This window comes from Gavia stellata, chromosome 2 (genome assembly GCF_030936135.1).
Source record: "Gavia stellata isolate bGavSte3 chromosome 2, bGavSte3.hap2, whole genome shotgun sequence".
NCBI lineage: Eukaryota > Metazoa > Chordata > Aves > Gaviiformes > Gaviidae > Gavia > Gavia stellata.
This window is the reverse complement of record NC_082595.1, coordinates 99,322,253-99,339,781: the sequence shown is the minus strand read 5'-3', so window position 1 is coordinate 99,339,781 and position 17,529 is coordinate 99,322,253. Positions and strand designations below refer to the sequence as shown.

At 35.8% G+C, this 17,529-nt stretch overlaps 1 protein-coding gene across 1 annotated transcript in view; it reads left to right on the top strand.

Moving 5' to 3' along the window:
* The window catches only part of NBAS (NBAS subunit of NRZ tethering complex), a 195,410-nt gene that overhangs the window by 111,225 nt on the left and 66,656 nt on the right, over nucleotides 1-17,529 (top strand). Inside the window, exons 41-43 of the mRNA XM_059835890.1 lie at nucleotides 5,498-5,727; nucleotides 12,145-12,255; nucleotides 15,689-15,939. Coding sequence (XP_059691873.1) covers nucleotides 5,498-5,727; nucleotides 12,145-12,255; nucleotides 15,689-15,939 — 592 coding nt within the window. The remainder of the gene's footprint in view (nucleotides 1-5,497; nucleotides 5,728-12,144; nucleotides 12,256-15,688; nucleotides 15,940-17,529) is intronic.

Sequence of the window (17,529 nt, the reverse complement as noted above, 5' to 3'; positions counted from 1 at the left end):
AAATTGTTAAATATACCTGAGACATTAGAGTATGTTACAAAAACTTCTGATGGATCATTTAAGATTATAAATCTGAACTAGAAGATTGTTTTAATGTTGTCTGAATGTATAAGACCTACCTATAGGTTTGATAACTGAGGATTTATTGCTCAGCTCATCCCTACTTTTTTTTTTTTTAGTTTGTGCAACTTTATTCTGATGCATCTTGTAGCTTATAAATGGTATTCTAGTAGGTATCCTTATAAGTTGACTTGGTGTGATTTCACTGGTGAGTGATGTGATTTGCTGCTTCCTGCATCCATTCAAAAAATGGTTATGAAAGCTGACCCTGAACAAATCAGTGTTGTCACCCAACAGTATACATAGCTGCAGCAGCGGAAGGACAAAGGAAACTGAGGTATCCTTGCACTTCAATGATGTGACAGTACAGGTTTTATTTCCGAGATGTTCTGGTCTTTCATCTCAGCCATATGCTTTATCTTTGGCTTTGAGCAAATCGGACATGAGGCAGCTGTGATCTGAAAGGTAGGCCACCCCAGATTCGTACAGCACTGTTAATGTAATCTTGACTCACAGTGTGACAACAGACTCAGTTGAGGACAAGTGTCATTGATTTAATGAATCAAAAGGTGTCCTATAGAGGGATGGATTTTGCTACTTGAGTGAACAGGCACGTTCAGGATTTTACTTCTTGAGTGAACTATTTCTTTCCTGTAAATGTGTTTTCTTGCTCCGGTCTGTGAGGAAAAGTGTCACCTATAGGTGCTTCTCTTCCCCCCCCGCCCCCTCATCAAATTTATAGCACATTGAATCTCTTGCTACAGGGCCTGTGACAGTTGCTGCAAGGATTAGGGAGAGCTCTCCTCTTCTCCCTGAAATGTAAGTGCTTTCCAGAGGTGTAGTTTGCTTCCCTTAGAAGTACTGGAGATGGACAACAACTAGAGACGGGATAGTTATCAAAGTGCAGCTGTGTCTGCAGGAGGAATTTTACACCCTGCTCCCTGGTGTCTCTTGCTTTGCTCATGTGCTGTCATCTCCTAGTTTTGCTAACCATTAGGTTTTTGCTTGGTGTATGTGTCTTTCTCTGTAGCATGATCTGTTTCTTAGGATCACTTAAAATTATTTAGAACAAATCTGGTGTTATGAGGATCTGGGCACAACTGACGTGGCCTCTTGCCTTCCCATTCGGATTCCTGTGGCTCACTGTGGTTGCAGTTTTTGACCATTACCAAAAGATTACAGTTCAAAAGGTGATGGAAATATTTTGCATCTTTAATCCAGAAAGGTCCACAACATCATTTATGTATTCAGGGTGATTATGAGCAGATTAGCCTCGATGATCTGAGCAGCTTTTCTCATCAGTGTTCCTAGTAATTTCTGTATTGCAGTCTGAAGATCATTTACATTAAAAACAAAACCAAAAGAAAACTATTCCTTTTTAGAACATTTTGAAATATTCTTGGTCTTAAAATAAGTAAACAAGCTAAATAGCCTTACAATGATCTAATGTTATCTCAATGACCTGTTTACATTAGAGCTTTTTACTATTTATCTCTTACCATAGCTGTAGAATTGTTGCCACTTACTGAGCAGGAGAGGAACAGGAGAAAAACTGACTCATGTGACCGATGTGTATGGCTGAATAAATTATTCTGGAGATTTGAAAGAAAAAAGAAATAACGATTTGCCAGGAGAAAAAAAAAAATCAAATTCAAGATTGTTTTAGGTATCAAGGTGAAGAGATTCCAAAATCAAAACCTCATCTCTTTTTAAAACTACTGTGGCTTTTATAATATTACAGTGACATACAGATTCTGAAGGGCTTCACAGGTCTACCTCCCAGAGGATGGTCAAAGAGAAATACTGCTTTAAAACATCTGGTCAGGTGGACCTTGATCCCCAGCTGAGGCTTACTGGGAATGGCTGGTGGTGCAGTATTGACAGTAACTTGTCCTGATCTGTGCTGAGTAAATCACATCTAATAGTATGAAATTAAATTAGCTTTATGCTGAAGTGATGGCTGCTTTTTTCTCTCTCTCTTTTTTTTTTTTTTTTTTTAATTCCCAAGCAAAGCCTATGCCAGATCACTTCACTATTGCCAAGACAATACTGTTACAGCACAAAATGTAGTGCTACTCCAGTAGATGAGTAAAATGCATTGGCAGGTGGTTCATGAGGGATTTCCCTTGGCAGTGCTAGGGAGGCTTATGAGTTAAGGGTGTAGTACATTTGCGTCAGCTCTTGTGGCTTCTCTGGAAACTCACACTATGTTTCCTGCTGTGTTCGTATGTAAAATACCCTTCCTGAGTGATCAGGGAGGGGAAGCCGTGTTGTTCAGATGTCTGTCTAGAAGTACTGAAGGAGATACACCTGACAAAGTGGGGAGTTGGACACCTAGGTGCAATTTCTAAGTATCTGAAAGACTCTGAAAAGCCAACAGAGGTAACAGTGTAGTAGAGGTTTGGTTTTTGCTTGTTTGTTTTTTGACAGATAATGTTAGAAGGAAAACAAGTAGAATATGACTTCTTATCTTACCTGTCAAACTTAATTTGTATTTACACAAATTGCTGTAGAGATTTTTTTTTTTAAGTGCCTGTTACAATTTTAAGAAAGTCAAAGAATTTGTAAACCCTATGCTGCAGTAAGAGTCAGCCTCTACCAATTTTTTTATTTCCTTTATGACCAGCTACTATTACTAGCTAGTTATTATGGTCTTTTCAGTTAAAAACTTCAAGACTTTTTTGAATAGTGGCAATACAACTATAATGATCTTTCCATATTAGTGTTTGTTAGAACAGGCATCATGTCTAATTGAACTAGATGTAGAAATATATGTGCTTGTCTTTTCAAAAAGATGTATTATTAAAAATGTGAAGATGTGAAAGAATAAATACTTAAAATTATGAAATACAAGTTCTACGCAGCTTGATACCAAACAGTTTAGGTCTTTATTTTCTCATTGAGCTTGTGTTGAATGCCTAGTAAATACTGTGCAAACAACATTGTTATTTAAGAAAACATTTTAAATCTGTAAAAGGATGACAAATCTGAGAGAAGGAAAACTCTGTGTGTTTCCAGTGAATGAGTTTTGCAAACAACAGTAAAGATGGTTTTTTATAGAATAAAAAAACCTAGAAAGTCTCATGTCAGATACCAGTATAGGCTCTTGCATGAAGCTGGCTGTGGTATTTCTCTAATTTTTTTGTTTCTCGTTCCTCATGTACATCCAAGAATCACATTGATCATTTAAACAACGTGTACATCAGATTATCTTCCACGTCCTTCTCCTTCCCTCCTTGTAACAGTTTGTCATCATTATTTGTTGTGGTACTGCTGTATCACACAGTGGTCCTTGATCCAGGTTTTTTATTTTAGTTTTATTACAACCTGGTATTGAAACAAGAGGTAGAAGAGGTTCAGATAAGAAAAACAGCGAAACAGTACTGACCAGTTTGATAGAGAGCAGTCCGGGCAGAACTGCAGACTTACTACATCTTTGTAGATATCATTTGGCAAAAGCATTAGCAGGAAAAAGATGAAGCTGATTTAGATAGCCTTAAGGTGTTCTTTTGAAGCACGAACAGGCAGCATGGAAGACTGCACACAGATGCCCTTAGGGAAATGTAACAAGCGGGGAGTAAAGTTTGGCACTAGTGATAGAAGTCATTTGAGAGGGTCACAACTTGGTCAGAATATTATGATTGGAAGTAAAGTGGCAGGTTTGTTTTTTTTTTTTTTTTTTTAAAAAGGAATTTCAAGTTTAAAGACAATGATTGGCCAATGTATTGAAGACAAGGGTTGTCCAAAAATAAAATGGTTTTAATCTACCTGTCTTAATAATTAGTTTTATTTTAAGTTACTGTTGTAAATACTCAAGTTCAGTTCTACCTCAAGGTGAAAAGTTATGTCCTATTCAGGAAACTTATTAAAATTGTTGTCTTTTCAGCTTCAGAAGCCATTTCTGAAGGAAGAGTTCTGGCGTATTTGTTTGAAAATACTTTCAAGACTGTCTTTGCGTACTTTATGAACAATCTGGTGGGCTGTGCACTGGAAGAAGAATGCTGACATTGGTCCTACTCTTCTTAATGGAGAGAGGGGAAACCTAGCAAAAGAGAGCAAACTTAGCCTCATAGGTTTTCAGGGGGACCTGCCTTTCTCAGTGGACTGTAACAGAGGATTTAAGCAATTATGTTAAACAGGTTTCCTCATTTTGCTCTTACTTTCCGTGTCTCCATGCTCACATTCTAGTGTATCACATAAAATGAGATACCAGGGTACATAATAAGCAGTGGATTGGTTTCCAGCTGATATAATTGTATTGTAGAGGCACTGCTCTGCTTGCCTATCTCTTTTCTGAGATTTTATTGTTCTGTTACCAATCTCCTAAGCAACCTTGAAAGAACTACTGATGTTGTTTATAAAATCAATGAGTTTGCAATGGTTAGAGGGCTTCAGAAAAATATCATGTGGAGAGGAAAAAGCATGCCCTGTGGCTTTTAATACTACTTGGTGAGCAGCCTATCAGCTAAGACTTGACAAGAAAAAAAAAATAGAAAAAAAAATCAATTTAGAGTGACCAGCAAGTCATAGAAAAATTCAAGCATGCCTCAAGGTTCAGACATTTGGTGCATGTTTTACCCTGCTGTGCACTCTAGTTAATGTTCATAAGTTTAGCTTCTAATTTAGCAGAATCATTCTGAAATAAAAACAAAGTAAATTTGTCCAGTACATTCAACATTCTTGAGATCACAGCGGTTAAATCATCTGTTTCTTTTAGAAAATATTTCAGTTACAGTAGGCATCCCTGGGTATTTTTTGGTGGCTCTTTTGGCAGCACTCCTTCCTCGGTGGGTGCTACACACAAGTCATGGTGCTTCCTTGTGGGCATTGTGCTGCTGGTGGCCTCCTCCTTCATGCAAGAGAGAAATCAAGGTATTGAGTGTGCTGAGTGATTACATACTGCACACAGCTGTGTTCGAGTGGAGGTGCCTAGACATAGTCACTGTCCAGATTTTGAGATAACTGGGAATTCTCTATAGTACAGGCATTCCCTTTTCATTTCAAACACACAGACTGTATTTTTTCATGTTCCAAATTGTTGCTTTGCTATGTGGGTTTTTGACTACAGAAGTTAGTGGTTGATGAAATAGGCACTTGATGCATAATTTCTAATGCAGAAAACTAGTTTTTAATTAAAAAACAAATAAATTCAGTCACAGTGAAGTACTTGTTAGTATTAATTTGGTTAGGTAAGCTTGTGTGAACTTTTGTGGCATATGGAATAGGGTAAAACTTTCCAAAAGGACAAATTTTGAAGTCGTCGTGAATAGCGTTTACAGAAAATTTGGAATTCTGTTGTACTTAAAACTATTTCAGTTTTTGTTGTATTTTCAGTATTTCAGTTCTGAACACAGTGATCAATTACAAAATGGTAAATTTTTGACAGGTATTTACAGTGCCTTGCCTTTTTTTAGTTTGTATTCAATTATTTTTACAGGCTGATCCAAAAGAGCTGATTCAGATGGTCACAAAGCATGTTACTCAGTATGGTTATACAGACTGGCCTGAAGAAATTGCAACTTTGATAAATCAGCTGCATTACTATAATGAACGACTACTGGATTTCACTCAAGCTCAGATTCTGCAAGGACTTGGCAAAGGAGTGGATGTGCAGAGGTTTACAGCAGATGGACAGTATAAGCGAGAAACAATACTAGGATTGGCAGAGTAAGTAATGTCTATTATGTTTGTTTTCTTTATTTTAAAATGGAATTACTTTAAGCTTTAAATCAGGAAAGTAAATTGAAAGTAGTGCTGACCTTTGGAAGGGATAAGTTACCAGTTGCTTTAGATATTTACACTGTAATGCTGCTACAATTGGAGCCTCTTCTGTTTGGCTACTACATTTAAATGAAATGTTGCTCACATAAATGGATTGATAACTTTTAATGGAAGCTGTAACTCTTTGTTTTTTAACTGCTAATATTAATCAGTGATGAATGAAATCAGAGCATAGGTGGAGGTCTGATCTCATCCTTTCATCTCCTGTAAAGCTGTCCCAGAAATCTATTAGGGTATGCCCAAGCATCAAAGTTTGTAATGAACTATAGTTTAAAAAAAAGTTAATAAACGGTTTTTTATTTTTAATGATTTAGTTAAAGCTACTGTATATTACAATATTTTTCCTCTGTAGTCATTTGGAAGTAGTGAAGCCTTCACTGCACATGTTCTGATATTTAGAATGCTTTTGTCTCACCTTTTAGTTACCCAGAATAGAAAAAAAGGAAAGATATAGGACAATACTGTCTTTTTCATTTTAAAAATACCTTTAATTAACATCTGCGTGCAGGTACTTTAAGCTGTGAACAAGTCATGAATATATATTTGAACTCTATATATTTTGAAGATAATCACAGTTGAATAGCTGCTAGACTGTCAAAGGAAGAGTTCTGTTCAGTAAGAAGCTTTTAATATAATTTTTAACCTCGTTTTAAACTACTCTGTGCATAAAGCTTTTGAAGAGCGTATTTAGATGTTTACAGCCTTCCACCTCATAGCTACTCATAGCTGCAATTCCAATAGAAATTTGTTAGTAAAAAAAACTGTTGATATGAAATGCTGGATAAGAATAGTAGTATAATCTCAGGTTTTGAACACTAACTAAGCTGCTGCTTTGCATCTATAAAATCTATACCTGCATAGATTTTGGCACAGCATTCATAAAAAGAACTTGTAAGCATCTTTTAATGTTTGCATTGGAGTTACCTGTTTTGTATATATTGTTCACTGAATACATATCATATCAGTAATATGTCACTAGGTGAATGTTACATTTTGATGATTATCTACAGTAACTTGAATACAAAAATCCTTCTGTTATTACAGATATTTATTTTGGATGCAGCATGTTTACTTTTATTATCATCTAAGGGTCCTTTAGACACTCTTCCGTAAAAAATGAAGTAAATATGAAGGGAAAGTTCCTTAGAGTAAGTAGAGATTGAAACGCAGTATGAAATGGCTGGTAAAAATAAGGCTTCACAGCATGTGGATGAGCATGGTAGTTCCATTATTAGGCAGTTGCAGAGATCCAATTAATTACTTGTTTAGCTTGCAGCTTCCTTGCTTTACTCTTCTCAGTTGACTGTTAATCTACATTTTCCAATGAAAACAATGTGCCATTTCAATATAATTGTGTGGCATATTTTTTCTTATTTTTGCATTATCATTAAGTGCCTCATGTTTTTAATCTTTTATGAAGTGCTGTTTGTGGGAACAACACCTGGAAGAGATTGTATCTTATTTACAAAACAGCTTTGTACTAGAATGAGCCATTTGCTAAAACTGCTTAACAAATAGTTGTCAATTTTATCTTCCATATTTGGTGTATTGTCAATAGAGCTTATAATGCATTATTTATCAAATATTTAAAGGTGTGGGTGCCTCACAGACTAATCAAAGTTTGTTCTCAAGCAGCTAACAATTTATTGGGGCAAAATAGAGCCAGAATGTATGTGGAGAGGAATTAGGGAAACTAGAGCAAGACTGAGGAAATTCTTGAGTGAAGTCTTGAGGTGAAGTCTCATGTAGCTTCAGGCCAACTGTGGTGTATAAGTTTTCTAAATTAGTCTTTTACTTGAGGCCAGCTTTTGGGTGGCTTTTTTTTTTTTTTTTTCATTCACCTGCTCTGAGGTCTTCAGTCCTTCACTGCTTCTCTTAAAATGTAGAGATCAAAAGTTGATTTTAATGATCTAATACCAATTTCTTCCTTGTCTTATGTCACTGATCTGAATACTTATTTTAGATTTTTAGAAAAATTGTGCAATTATGAAGCAATCTGAATTTCATAACTTAGGTTGTGCTTATTGGGTTCTCGGAATGATTTTGGTGCACATGAACTAGGTCCCTTTCCAGAAGCCTAAACCAGAAAGTCCTGTATAAAACCACTTTGAATGTACTTCAGCTCTTACTAGTGACATTAGCTTCTAAACCATTGTGTATGCTTTTGCTCTACTGCTCTGCTCCGTTGTCAGTGGAGACGCAGCCTTTTCTCCCTGATGCATTGCTGCTGCAGAACTTAACAAGCAGCCGTAGCCTTCCATCTCATTGTCCTGCTTCAAACATGAGAGGAAACTAAAGGCTTTTGGCTTAAATCTTCATTTCATTTCTCCAAGTTGGATATTTTTTTTTAACATTTTTTTGAGGACGGGCAACTGGAAAAGTAGATCTCATTTCCTTTTATTATGATGGAATCCAGTGGTGGTTTTAAGGCTTTGTAGCTGATTGATGCCAACAAAAAATGTTGAAGACAGTGGTTGTGAGCAAACACATGCACATGTATGATACAACAGAGATTTTGGAGAACAAGATAGAAAAAAACCCAAAATGCTGCTCTGAGCTGCCAAATGTTTATGTTTGTGAGCTTGAAGATAGTCAGTAAAATCCCAGCTGAATGCTACTGCACAGGCATATTTTTTAATACTTGCACAGGCATATTTTTTGATACTTTGGAAATGTGTGCTAGCACACAGGCAGGGTGGCTAAGAACCATCCCCTAGAACTGCTTCTGACTTTGTTTTTGCACCACTCTTGATGCAACAACACACAGACCATACATCCAAACTGTGCCTGCACCAGACCCTTCAGTGGGGATTTCTCTGGCAGGCCTCAAGCTCACAGAGACAGGCAGTTACAGCTGGGCACTGGGGGTGTATAAAAGCAAGTTAAAAGGTCCTTTACAAGGTAATGACCATTTTTTCAGCTTTTCATTGTGTAACAACTATTTGTTCTTGTCTTGTCAGTGTTATCTTGACAATGAGTAGCTTGTTACTGTTTTTCGTTTGTACAATATAATTTCCTTAAACTTCCATTGCCTTATGCTGCCACTGCATGCCATTCTTAAGACAGAAAGACAGGATTTTAGTAAGATTTATAAAATGCTACGGAGAGTGGATCCCACTAGCTCTAAAAGCCACTCCTGATTTGTATGGTTGACTGAGTTATTGTGCAACTAAAGCATTCGTGTCATCTTCCTCTTTCACTGAAATCAGAGAATCACAGAATGGTTGAGGTTGGAAGGTACTTCTGGAGGTCATCTTGCCCAACCCCCCTGCTCAAGAAGGGCCACCTAGAGCCAGTTGCCAGGGACCATGTCCAGGCAGCTTTTGTATATCTCCAAGGATGGAGACTCCATAGCCTCCCTGAGCAACCTGTTCCAGTGTTCAGTCATCCTCACAGTGCAAAAGCATTTCCTGATGTTCAGATGGAACTCCCGTGTTTCAGTTTTTGCCCATCGGCTCTTTATCTGTCACTGGGCACCACTGAAAAGAGCCTGGCCCCATCCTCCTTGCACCCTCCCTTCAGGTATTTATATACATTGATGAGATCCCCCTGAGCTTTCTCTTCTCCAGGCTGTACAGTCCCACCTCTCTTAGCTTTTCATCATAGGAGAGATGTTCCAGTCCTTTTATCATCTTTGTGGCCCTTCAGTGGACTCTGTTCAGTAGCTCCATTGTTCATTTTAGAACTGCTCAGTTCATTTCAGAAGTTGTTGTAGTATTTACTTTTTAAGCAGAGGGTTATTAGCTCATTCCTAAAGATCGTATTTTCCTTCTGTCAAGATACTGTGTATCTGAATTGATGATACAAGGAAAGTAATATATTGTACACTTTTTTTGATTGATGAAAGTATTGAGATCAGCGTTGAGGACTAGCTTGCAGAATACTGCCGTTAACCTCATCAACTCCAGTGTACCTTTTCCCGAATATCCTGTTATCTTCTCCTTAGCCAGTGGCATACTCACTGTGCAGTTCTTGTATCAGTCTTCACCTTCACTTTTATCCTGTAATACTCTTGTTGGCAGTACATCACATGATTTCTGGAAAATGCAAAGGCATGTAAGTTTACATGTGTTGTGATTTGGCAACAGCTGTTGTGTATCCCTGGATAAAAAAAGATCTGCTTTTATGTACTGAATGACAACATGCACAAACTGTGGCTACTAATGTGGAATTTACAATGTAGTGTTGTCATGGTACTTCTTAATGTCGAAAAATAGGATAGAGCATCTGCCTCTAAAAGATTAGATGACTCTTACTGAGTATTTTTGAAAAAGTTTAGATCATCATCTTCTTATACACACAACATTGCTTGCTGGGTTAAAAAGTGTTCTTCTGTTTGTATTGAAGTATTGAGTCTAGTTGCAAGAGACTGGGTACAGGAAGCCTTGCTGTGCTGGAAAATCAGAGGGAAGGTGCCATGGCCATTGGAACAGAAGAGACAGGATAGTGTGGGGGATATTTTTTTTCTTTTTTTGGTCTTTTCTTAAATGTACTTCAATGAATACTTTTATTTATCTTAAAATATATTTCTTTCTTTTATTTCTAATGCTTCTGTTCTGCCTCCTTTACTTTGCATACATGTTATTCAGCGTAAAGTGCCTAGTATTTTTCAGGGCTTGTCATAACTAAGAGTCATTGTAAGAGGGTTATGGTTTTTTTGCTTTTTTGGGGGATTTTTTTTTTTATTTGTGTGTGTGCGGTTTGGTTTTTTTTTTCTCCCCACTCTCAGAGCAATAGTTATAATGCAAAGGCTATTCTGATAGCTGGTTGTGAAGATTTTTCAGCATTATGTACTTTCTTGGCATTTTGCTTTTCTGCTCTGCATCGTATACCTTATTTTAATTCTACAATATCTGTAGCAACTATCACGGTGGAATGTAATGATATGTTGGATTGAGCATCTAAAAATCAGAATTAAGGTGTATGGATGTATCAGCTGGTCACCTAGGGTGCCGAGAAAGTCATAGGCTCCAGCTGTAAGCCTTGTTTAGCATAGATCAAGATACGGTATAGATCTACATGTGTAAATGACAAACAAACAAAAAAAAAAAGAACTGGGAGGATATGCTCTCTAATCTCTAGGGGTTTTTTTCTGCTTTCCTTTTGCTGTCATAGAAGGATCATGATGATGGTGTAGAAAATGTACTAAAAGTTATTGTTGCTCCGCAAAGTCTGCGTCCTACCCTCCCCCCAGGACTGTAGAAAACGATGTAAAGAATCTAAGGAAGCTGTTAAACATAATATGATAAGGTCACTCAAGTTTATGGAGTTAACATGAGTCTTATATTAATGTAATTTTTTAAACTAATTTACTGACAGTAGCAATTGTCTTTTTTAATAGTTCATGTTGTATAAGGCTTTTGTCCTTAGTCCCACATGACTTTTTAATTAAAGAGTCTAAAACAAATGGTCAGCGGTATTCACATGAAATAGATTTTTTAAAAAGTTTTTCATGACAGGTCTATTAGGATGTAATTACAAACAGATAGTATTTTTCTTGGAATTATCCCAATAAAAAAAAAAAAAACCACCAAACCACAAAACCAAACCAAAACCCAAAAAACCCAACAGTAGCCTTAATAGTATTGCTCCTATACCAGCCTAAAAACAAGAACCATGTGCGTCTATTTGAACTGTACTAACTTCAGTGGATTAGTAAAAATTAATATGAAGTTAATGTCAGGCTTTGATCACTTTAACAGATTGTCCATCTATTGTTTTGTTAAAGGGATATACAAAACCAGAAAAACAGTTTTTAATATTTCTAGGACATTTACAGAGTGGAGCTGGACATCTCTACACCTTCCTTTAGTCTGCAAATACTAAGAGTGTTTCTATCTGTGGACTTGTAGGAAGAGCTTTGAGGACCTTCATACCAGTTGTGCTAAAACATTGTAGGTGTTGCAACTAAATCAAATAAATGATAACTGTGACACATTACATCCTTTATCACTTTGTAATTGAAATGAAAGCCGAGGTTTTTGCTTTAGCACAAAGGTTAAGTGGAAACTGTCATTGAGAACCAAAGTGTATGTGGAGTAGGTGCCTGTCTTCGGAATATCTCTGTAGTTTGATTATTTTTTTTCTATTTTTTTTTCCCAAATGGAGCCCTGTGTGTAAGCAAATGCAAGAAGACACACTTCATCTATTTTTTTATTTAACAGTGATTCTAGTTTCTTGGATTATGAAAAAAATTTAAAAAGAAATCATTAATTTTCTAATGTAAATATTTAATTTCATATCATGGCTCTAGGGGCTTAGTGTAACATTTCCTTGTTTTCTTTCATGTCTCTCCTCTATAAGAACACTTGAAGAAAATGTCTACAAGATTGCTGTTTCTTTGGCTCAGCGATACAATGTTCCACTTTGGGAAGTTTATATGACGCATCTGGAATTTTTATTCACTGACAGTGGGTAAGTAGTCTCCCCTGCAAATACACACATGATTCTGTTACACAAAAATATGTGCTAACCTATGAGAAAATTTAAGTATATTGGGGGGCAGACTTTGGTTTGTTTTTTCATATTTCTTGTGTTGTAATAGTTTGGGAATTTTTGTCTTTTCCATGTGATGCTTTTGTAATCAGCCACAAAAATAGGTCTTAGAAGCAAGGATAAAAGTCCGTATGTGTCTTATTGTTCTTCTAACTACCCTGGGACTTTTGTTTCAGTGTTTAGGTTTCCACAACTTTGAATGCTTAGTGCTCTCTTCCGATAGCAACTTATCCTGTAGTTATTTTTACAGTCCCTTGGAATATGTCCTGAAGCTTGATAGTTTTTATTTAATTATTTATTTAAAAATAAAGTTTTGCCATTTATTGATCTCTCTTCTACATAATAGCAATGGAAATAAATATATTGGAGCTTCCCATTCTTCTGTTCATCTCAGTTTCAGTTTTCTATAGAACCACTTTTCTTTATAATATTTCTTTGGAACTGTTCTAGCCTACAAGATTATGGCTGACCAGACCTGGCATTGGCTGGGGCTAATGGGGGGAGGGATGCCTTTCTTTTCTATTCCAGAGTTGGTTCCAGTGCCTTTTTAAAAAAAAACAAAAACAAAAAAAACCAAAACCAAAACCAAAACAACACAACAAAAAAAACTTTGACATCTTGTCAGTCAGACAAGTACTTTTTACCCACTGAAAGATGAATAAACCCATTCAATGAAAGACTAAGCTACTTGCCTGAGTAGTGCACTTGGATGTCAGTGATGTAGAGCCCCCTGATACAACAACTCTTATCTACTGTTCTGACAGACATGATCAAATTAGTCTAGTTTGTTTCAAATTTTAAATTGTGAAAGCAGCTTTAGCTTGCAGCAGTGTTTGTACCTCTCTTGACATTAACTATTAATTAAAAAGCATTAAAATGTTTTATAGAACATGAGGCATTAAAAAACCAAAGCCTGATAGGTGTTGGTGCAAGATCTGAGAAAATGAAATAACATTCTGAGATTTTTTTTTTTTTTATTTTTGCTTGCTCCAGAAAACAGAGAAGTCGTACCCTCTAAATTTTGATGCTGCTAAATTATTTAGTGCTTTAAACAAAATAGGCAGTCAGGGTATAAACATGGCAACACTGGGGTGAATGTGAAAGAGCCAGCTGACTTCTCTGGGACTAGAATATTACCTAAGGTATTTTGCAACAGTTTTTTATCATTTTCTTTGTTCTTGTCCTCCATGAGTTAGTATTCATAGAATTCTGAAATCACTGAAGTACAAAGTAACAACCTTTTTCCTAATGAAATTCAAAAAAGTCTTGAAAATTCATGTATAATGGCATAATATGCTACTGAGCATGTTTTTGTTGTATCATAATCTCATTTTAAAGTTGATTGACAGCATATGGCCATTACAGTATATTTTAGTCTTGGGATTATGGCATTAATAATGCATGCCTTGTTATGCATTCATTCTGAACTGAAAAGAAGTTTATTCTAAGGCTTAATCTCTTTAACCAAATATGCAGTATTTCTATAAGCCACTTTATATAGGGAGAAGCTCAAAAGAAGCACTTACATAGTGTGTATTAACTGTTTCTTTGATTACTTCATGACAAATAAACATCACGTTTTTCTGTTATGCTGTGATATTGAGTCTGATGAAAATGGTTTAGAATTAATTTCTTTTTTAATTCACTGGAAATTTAATTGTTTCTTTTGAAGAATATGATCAAATTCGATTGCCAAAAATCTATAAAATATATTTTATTACTTCAGTGACAGGAAATGTTATGTTTGCCTGTCACAGAATCTATTATTCCAGAATCTTTCTGAACAGCATAATGAACCGTTCCACCTTCTCCACCCCCAAATCCCCAAAACACACGACAAACCTCTGTAGATTCTGTCAATATAATTTAATGTCCACCTAGCCTTTAGTTTGACCTGTGGGTGTGGACAGAAAAATGTATTCAGATCACCCTCTTGAAATACATCAGTCCCAAGTGTCTGTTTTGTTTTATATAAAGAGTGAATGATGCTTTATTTCCATTAATATCGTACTTATTTCCATTAATATAGTAGAACGCTTAACAAACAGCAAGAATTTAGAGACTTAAAATAATGCTTACAAGGTTAACAACCCAGCTGGGGTAGGTTCTAGATGTAAAAATAACTCAAAATAACTTGTTCTCCCCCAGAAATCGGAGATTCATTTTAAACTGAGAGAAGGCTGTGTTTGTGGTATTTATTGCAAGAAAATCATCTTTAGGAATGAAACTGAGACATATTTTACTTAGATATCAAAGAGAAACACTAACTTATGTGTGGCATTTATATGTAGGAGAAATTCACATTGAAATTCTAATTTAATCAATTTTAAAGTTTAAGAGATTCAAATGGGATTAGAAGATGTCAGATTTCCAAGTGAAACGTACTACCTAACATGGTGTGTGATTGGACTCTGGGGAGAGTCAGGGTGGTAGTCATCCATAGGTGACTTTTTTCTCAGATTTTAGGTAAAACTTTCAGTTGAGAAAGGTATAAACTTAAGATGAGACTTCCTTGATATGCACCCATTTTTATCCCAGGTGGGGAAAAAAGGAGTGATTGCATTCAGCTATCTTTTATGTAGTCAGCTGGAGGTGTCTGAATTCATGCTATGAAAAAGCTAATGTATTCTTTTCAAAAGGGTCAAGAAAAAAAATTAATGAAGCAGTGAGACTGGCTGAGGTCAACTCAAGACTTACTGATATTTTCATAAATTCTCATGCATGACAATTTGAGAGGCAACTTGATAAAACTGTCAAATGAAATATGCTGAGCATGAATAATAGTGTCCAATAGATTAACTAGTGTGCAAGAGCCAATTTTTGGTGATAATACCTCTCAAAGCATGCACAGGTGCTCATCTACTACAGAAAACAGAACGTAATAGACTGGGAGAGCTTCTAATTGGGGAGTAGGATTTTCTAGCATCTCTCAGCCACAAGGTTGTGGGGTTTGTTTTTGGGGGTTTTTTTGTTTGTTTGATTTTTTTTTTTTTTTTTTTTAAAGGCCTCCTGTACAAAAAGCTTTGGACATATGTCCACTTTTACAATAGCTATAATTAGAGATGTGAAATGCAGCTTTGAATCCCACTTCACGATTCATGACACGTAATCTGCGTGTCCAAGTCAACAGGCAACAAGATCAGGAAGTAGAAGAGCTCCTTAGCTTATGTTTATGGAGGATAACAGCTATCTAAATATTTATGAGAGAGTATTTACTCTCTCAAAATGTCTTACAAAGTTGAACTTTACTGCTTAAATAAAGAAAAGTATTGTCCTGTCTCCCAGGTGTGCAGCTGAATTATCCCTCATGGCACGTCCAGGCCTTTAATGCCAAAATTCTTTTTAAATGCAGGTTATCAACAGTGGAAATAGAAGAAAGAGCGCAAACTCTTGGTCTCTTTGAGACTTTGAAAACCAATCCTGAAACCTTACATGAACACATGGTTAAATATGTTTACCCAAGTATTGAAGGTAGAGATCACCAGCGGTTGCTTTATTATTTTACACTCCTTGAAAATTGTGGTTGCTCAGAAGTGGTGAAGCATGCTGTTAAACCTGAAACTCACATCCGACTCCTGAAAAAATTCAAAGCAGTTGCACCAGGTAAGAGAGTTCCTGTTTCTTTTCTTCATAGCTGTATTTATTATTCTGTTATGTGAGTGTTGACATGATTATGCTTATCTAGTTTATACTCTCCAGGTAATTGTTTTTCAGTGGGCACATCGGATGAATGCAAGTAATTTAGTAGGTTAGTCATGTCTTATAGGAGTAAGTTTCTTCTCTTTGTATTAATGGAAGTTTAGTTTACTCTATCACAGCAAGCAAAAAAAAATTTGAAAACAGGTTTCTGTTGGTGATGCAAGTTAAAATTATTGGCAGTGGTTCATAGTGAATTTTTCAAGAAAAAATACAGACCTCCTAGAGCATAATTCTTAACACTGCAAGTTTAGCATGAATATTCTCAAAGAACTTAAGACAGTTTACCTTTCAAAAGTCTGAATTACATAATATATAAGGAACTTTAAGCATTTTTTGTCCATTTGTTTTAAAGAGGATAATTTTATTTTCTGTTTTATCCTTGATGTTACCTTTTGCTTTTGTAGAACTACATTATTTGACCTCCTGCATTATCAGACAGTGCCTATAAAAGTGAGCTGCTGGAAAGCACTCTGAAATTTTGAATACTAGTTTAAGTTTGCTTGTTAGTCAAGTATTAGCAGTATCTTGAATTTCAGTTGAATAACTCCAAATCCAGTTTCAGAATGAAAAACACGCACTGTATGGAATTACCTGCTGTGGGGATGAATTAATTGTTCAGTTGGAACCTCGCGTGTGTCAGACACTAAATTTGCTGCAGAATTTGGAGAGATTGTACATATGAATTCATATATTGCAGGAAGAAAAAAAGGCAATAATTTTTTGGGGGGAAGAGATTACCTTCAGTTCTTACTGATGTGTTTAAACCCTCAAGTTCTACGGTGCTTGTCGAAGAAAAATCTGTCAAGAAGTTATTGTTTGCCTTCAAAGTTATTTTTAAATATTGCTCAAAAAAGTCTTAGGACCATTTGTCAGACATAAATTAGTCACTTTGTATGGTAAAAAAATCTATTGTATTACACCCTTAATTAAAATTCTCATTGTTCAGCATAATTTATAGATAGTAGGCAAGGAACAAGATCAAAGTGTTTGTAGATGTTACAGGTGCTAAGTATATGAAGAAATGCATGGCAGTAGAAGTCAGCTGTCTTTGGAATTATATGCATAGAGAATAAAGTAGTATTGTTGCTAGAAATATTTTGCTGTTTCTAGAAATATTTTGTCGTTGCTAGAATAATTTGCAAGAATTTTCTTCCTGTAGGAGCCAAAGTAGTAACAAGACTCGTGTTATATAGGTATATATGTAAATGGGTCCACATGTCCTGTCTCTAGTTGACCTTACTTAGTTTACCTGTGGTTAGTGCCTTGCCTTTTTGTGGAGATGGGTAGTAAGTGCCAATTGTTACATGATCAGAATACATCTTTTTTTAATCAATGAAGACTTAACTAAAGAGGTGAGTGCATGAGGTTTTCTAGGATTTGTTTTAAAAAATCGTAGCACGATTCTATGTATGATTATATATATTCTTGCTTCTTTAAGAATCTGCTTTTTTAGATTTTATCGATATGTAATGTTAAAATATGTTCCAGGGATTG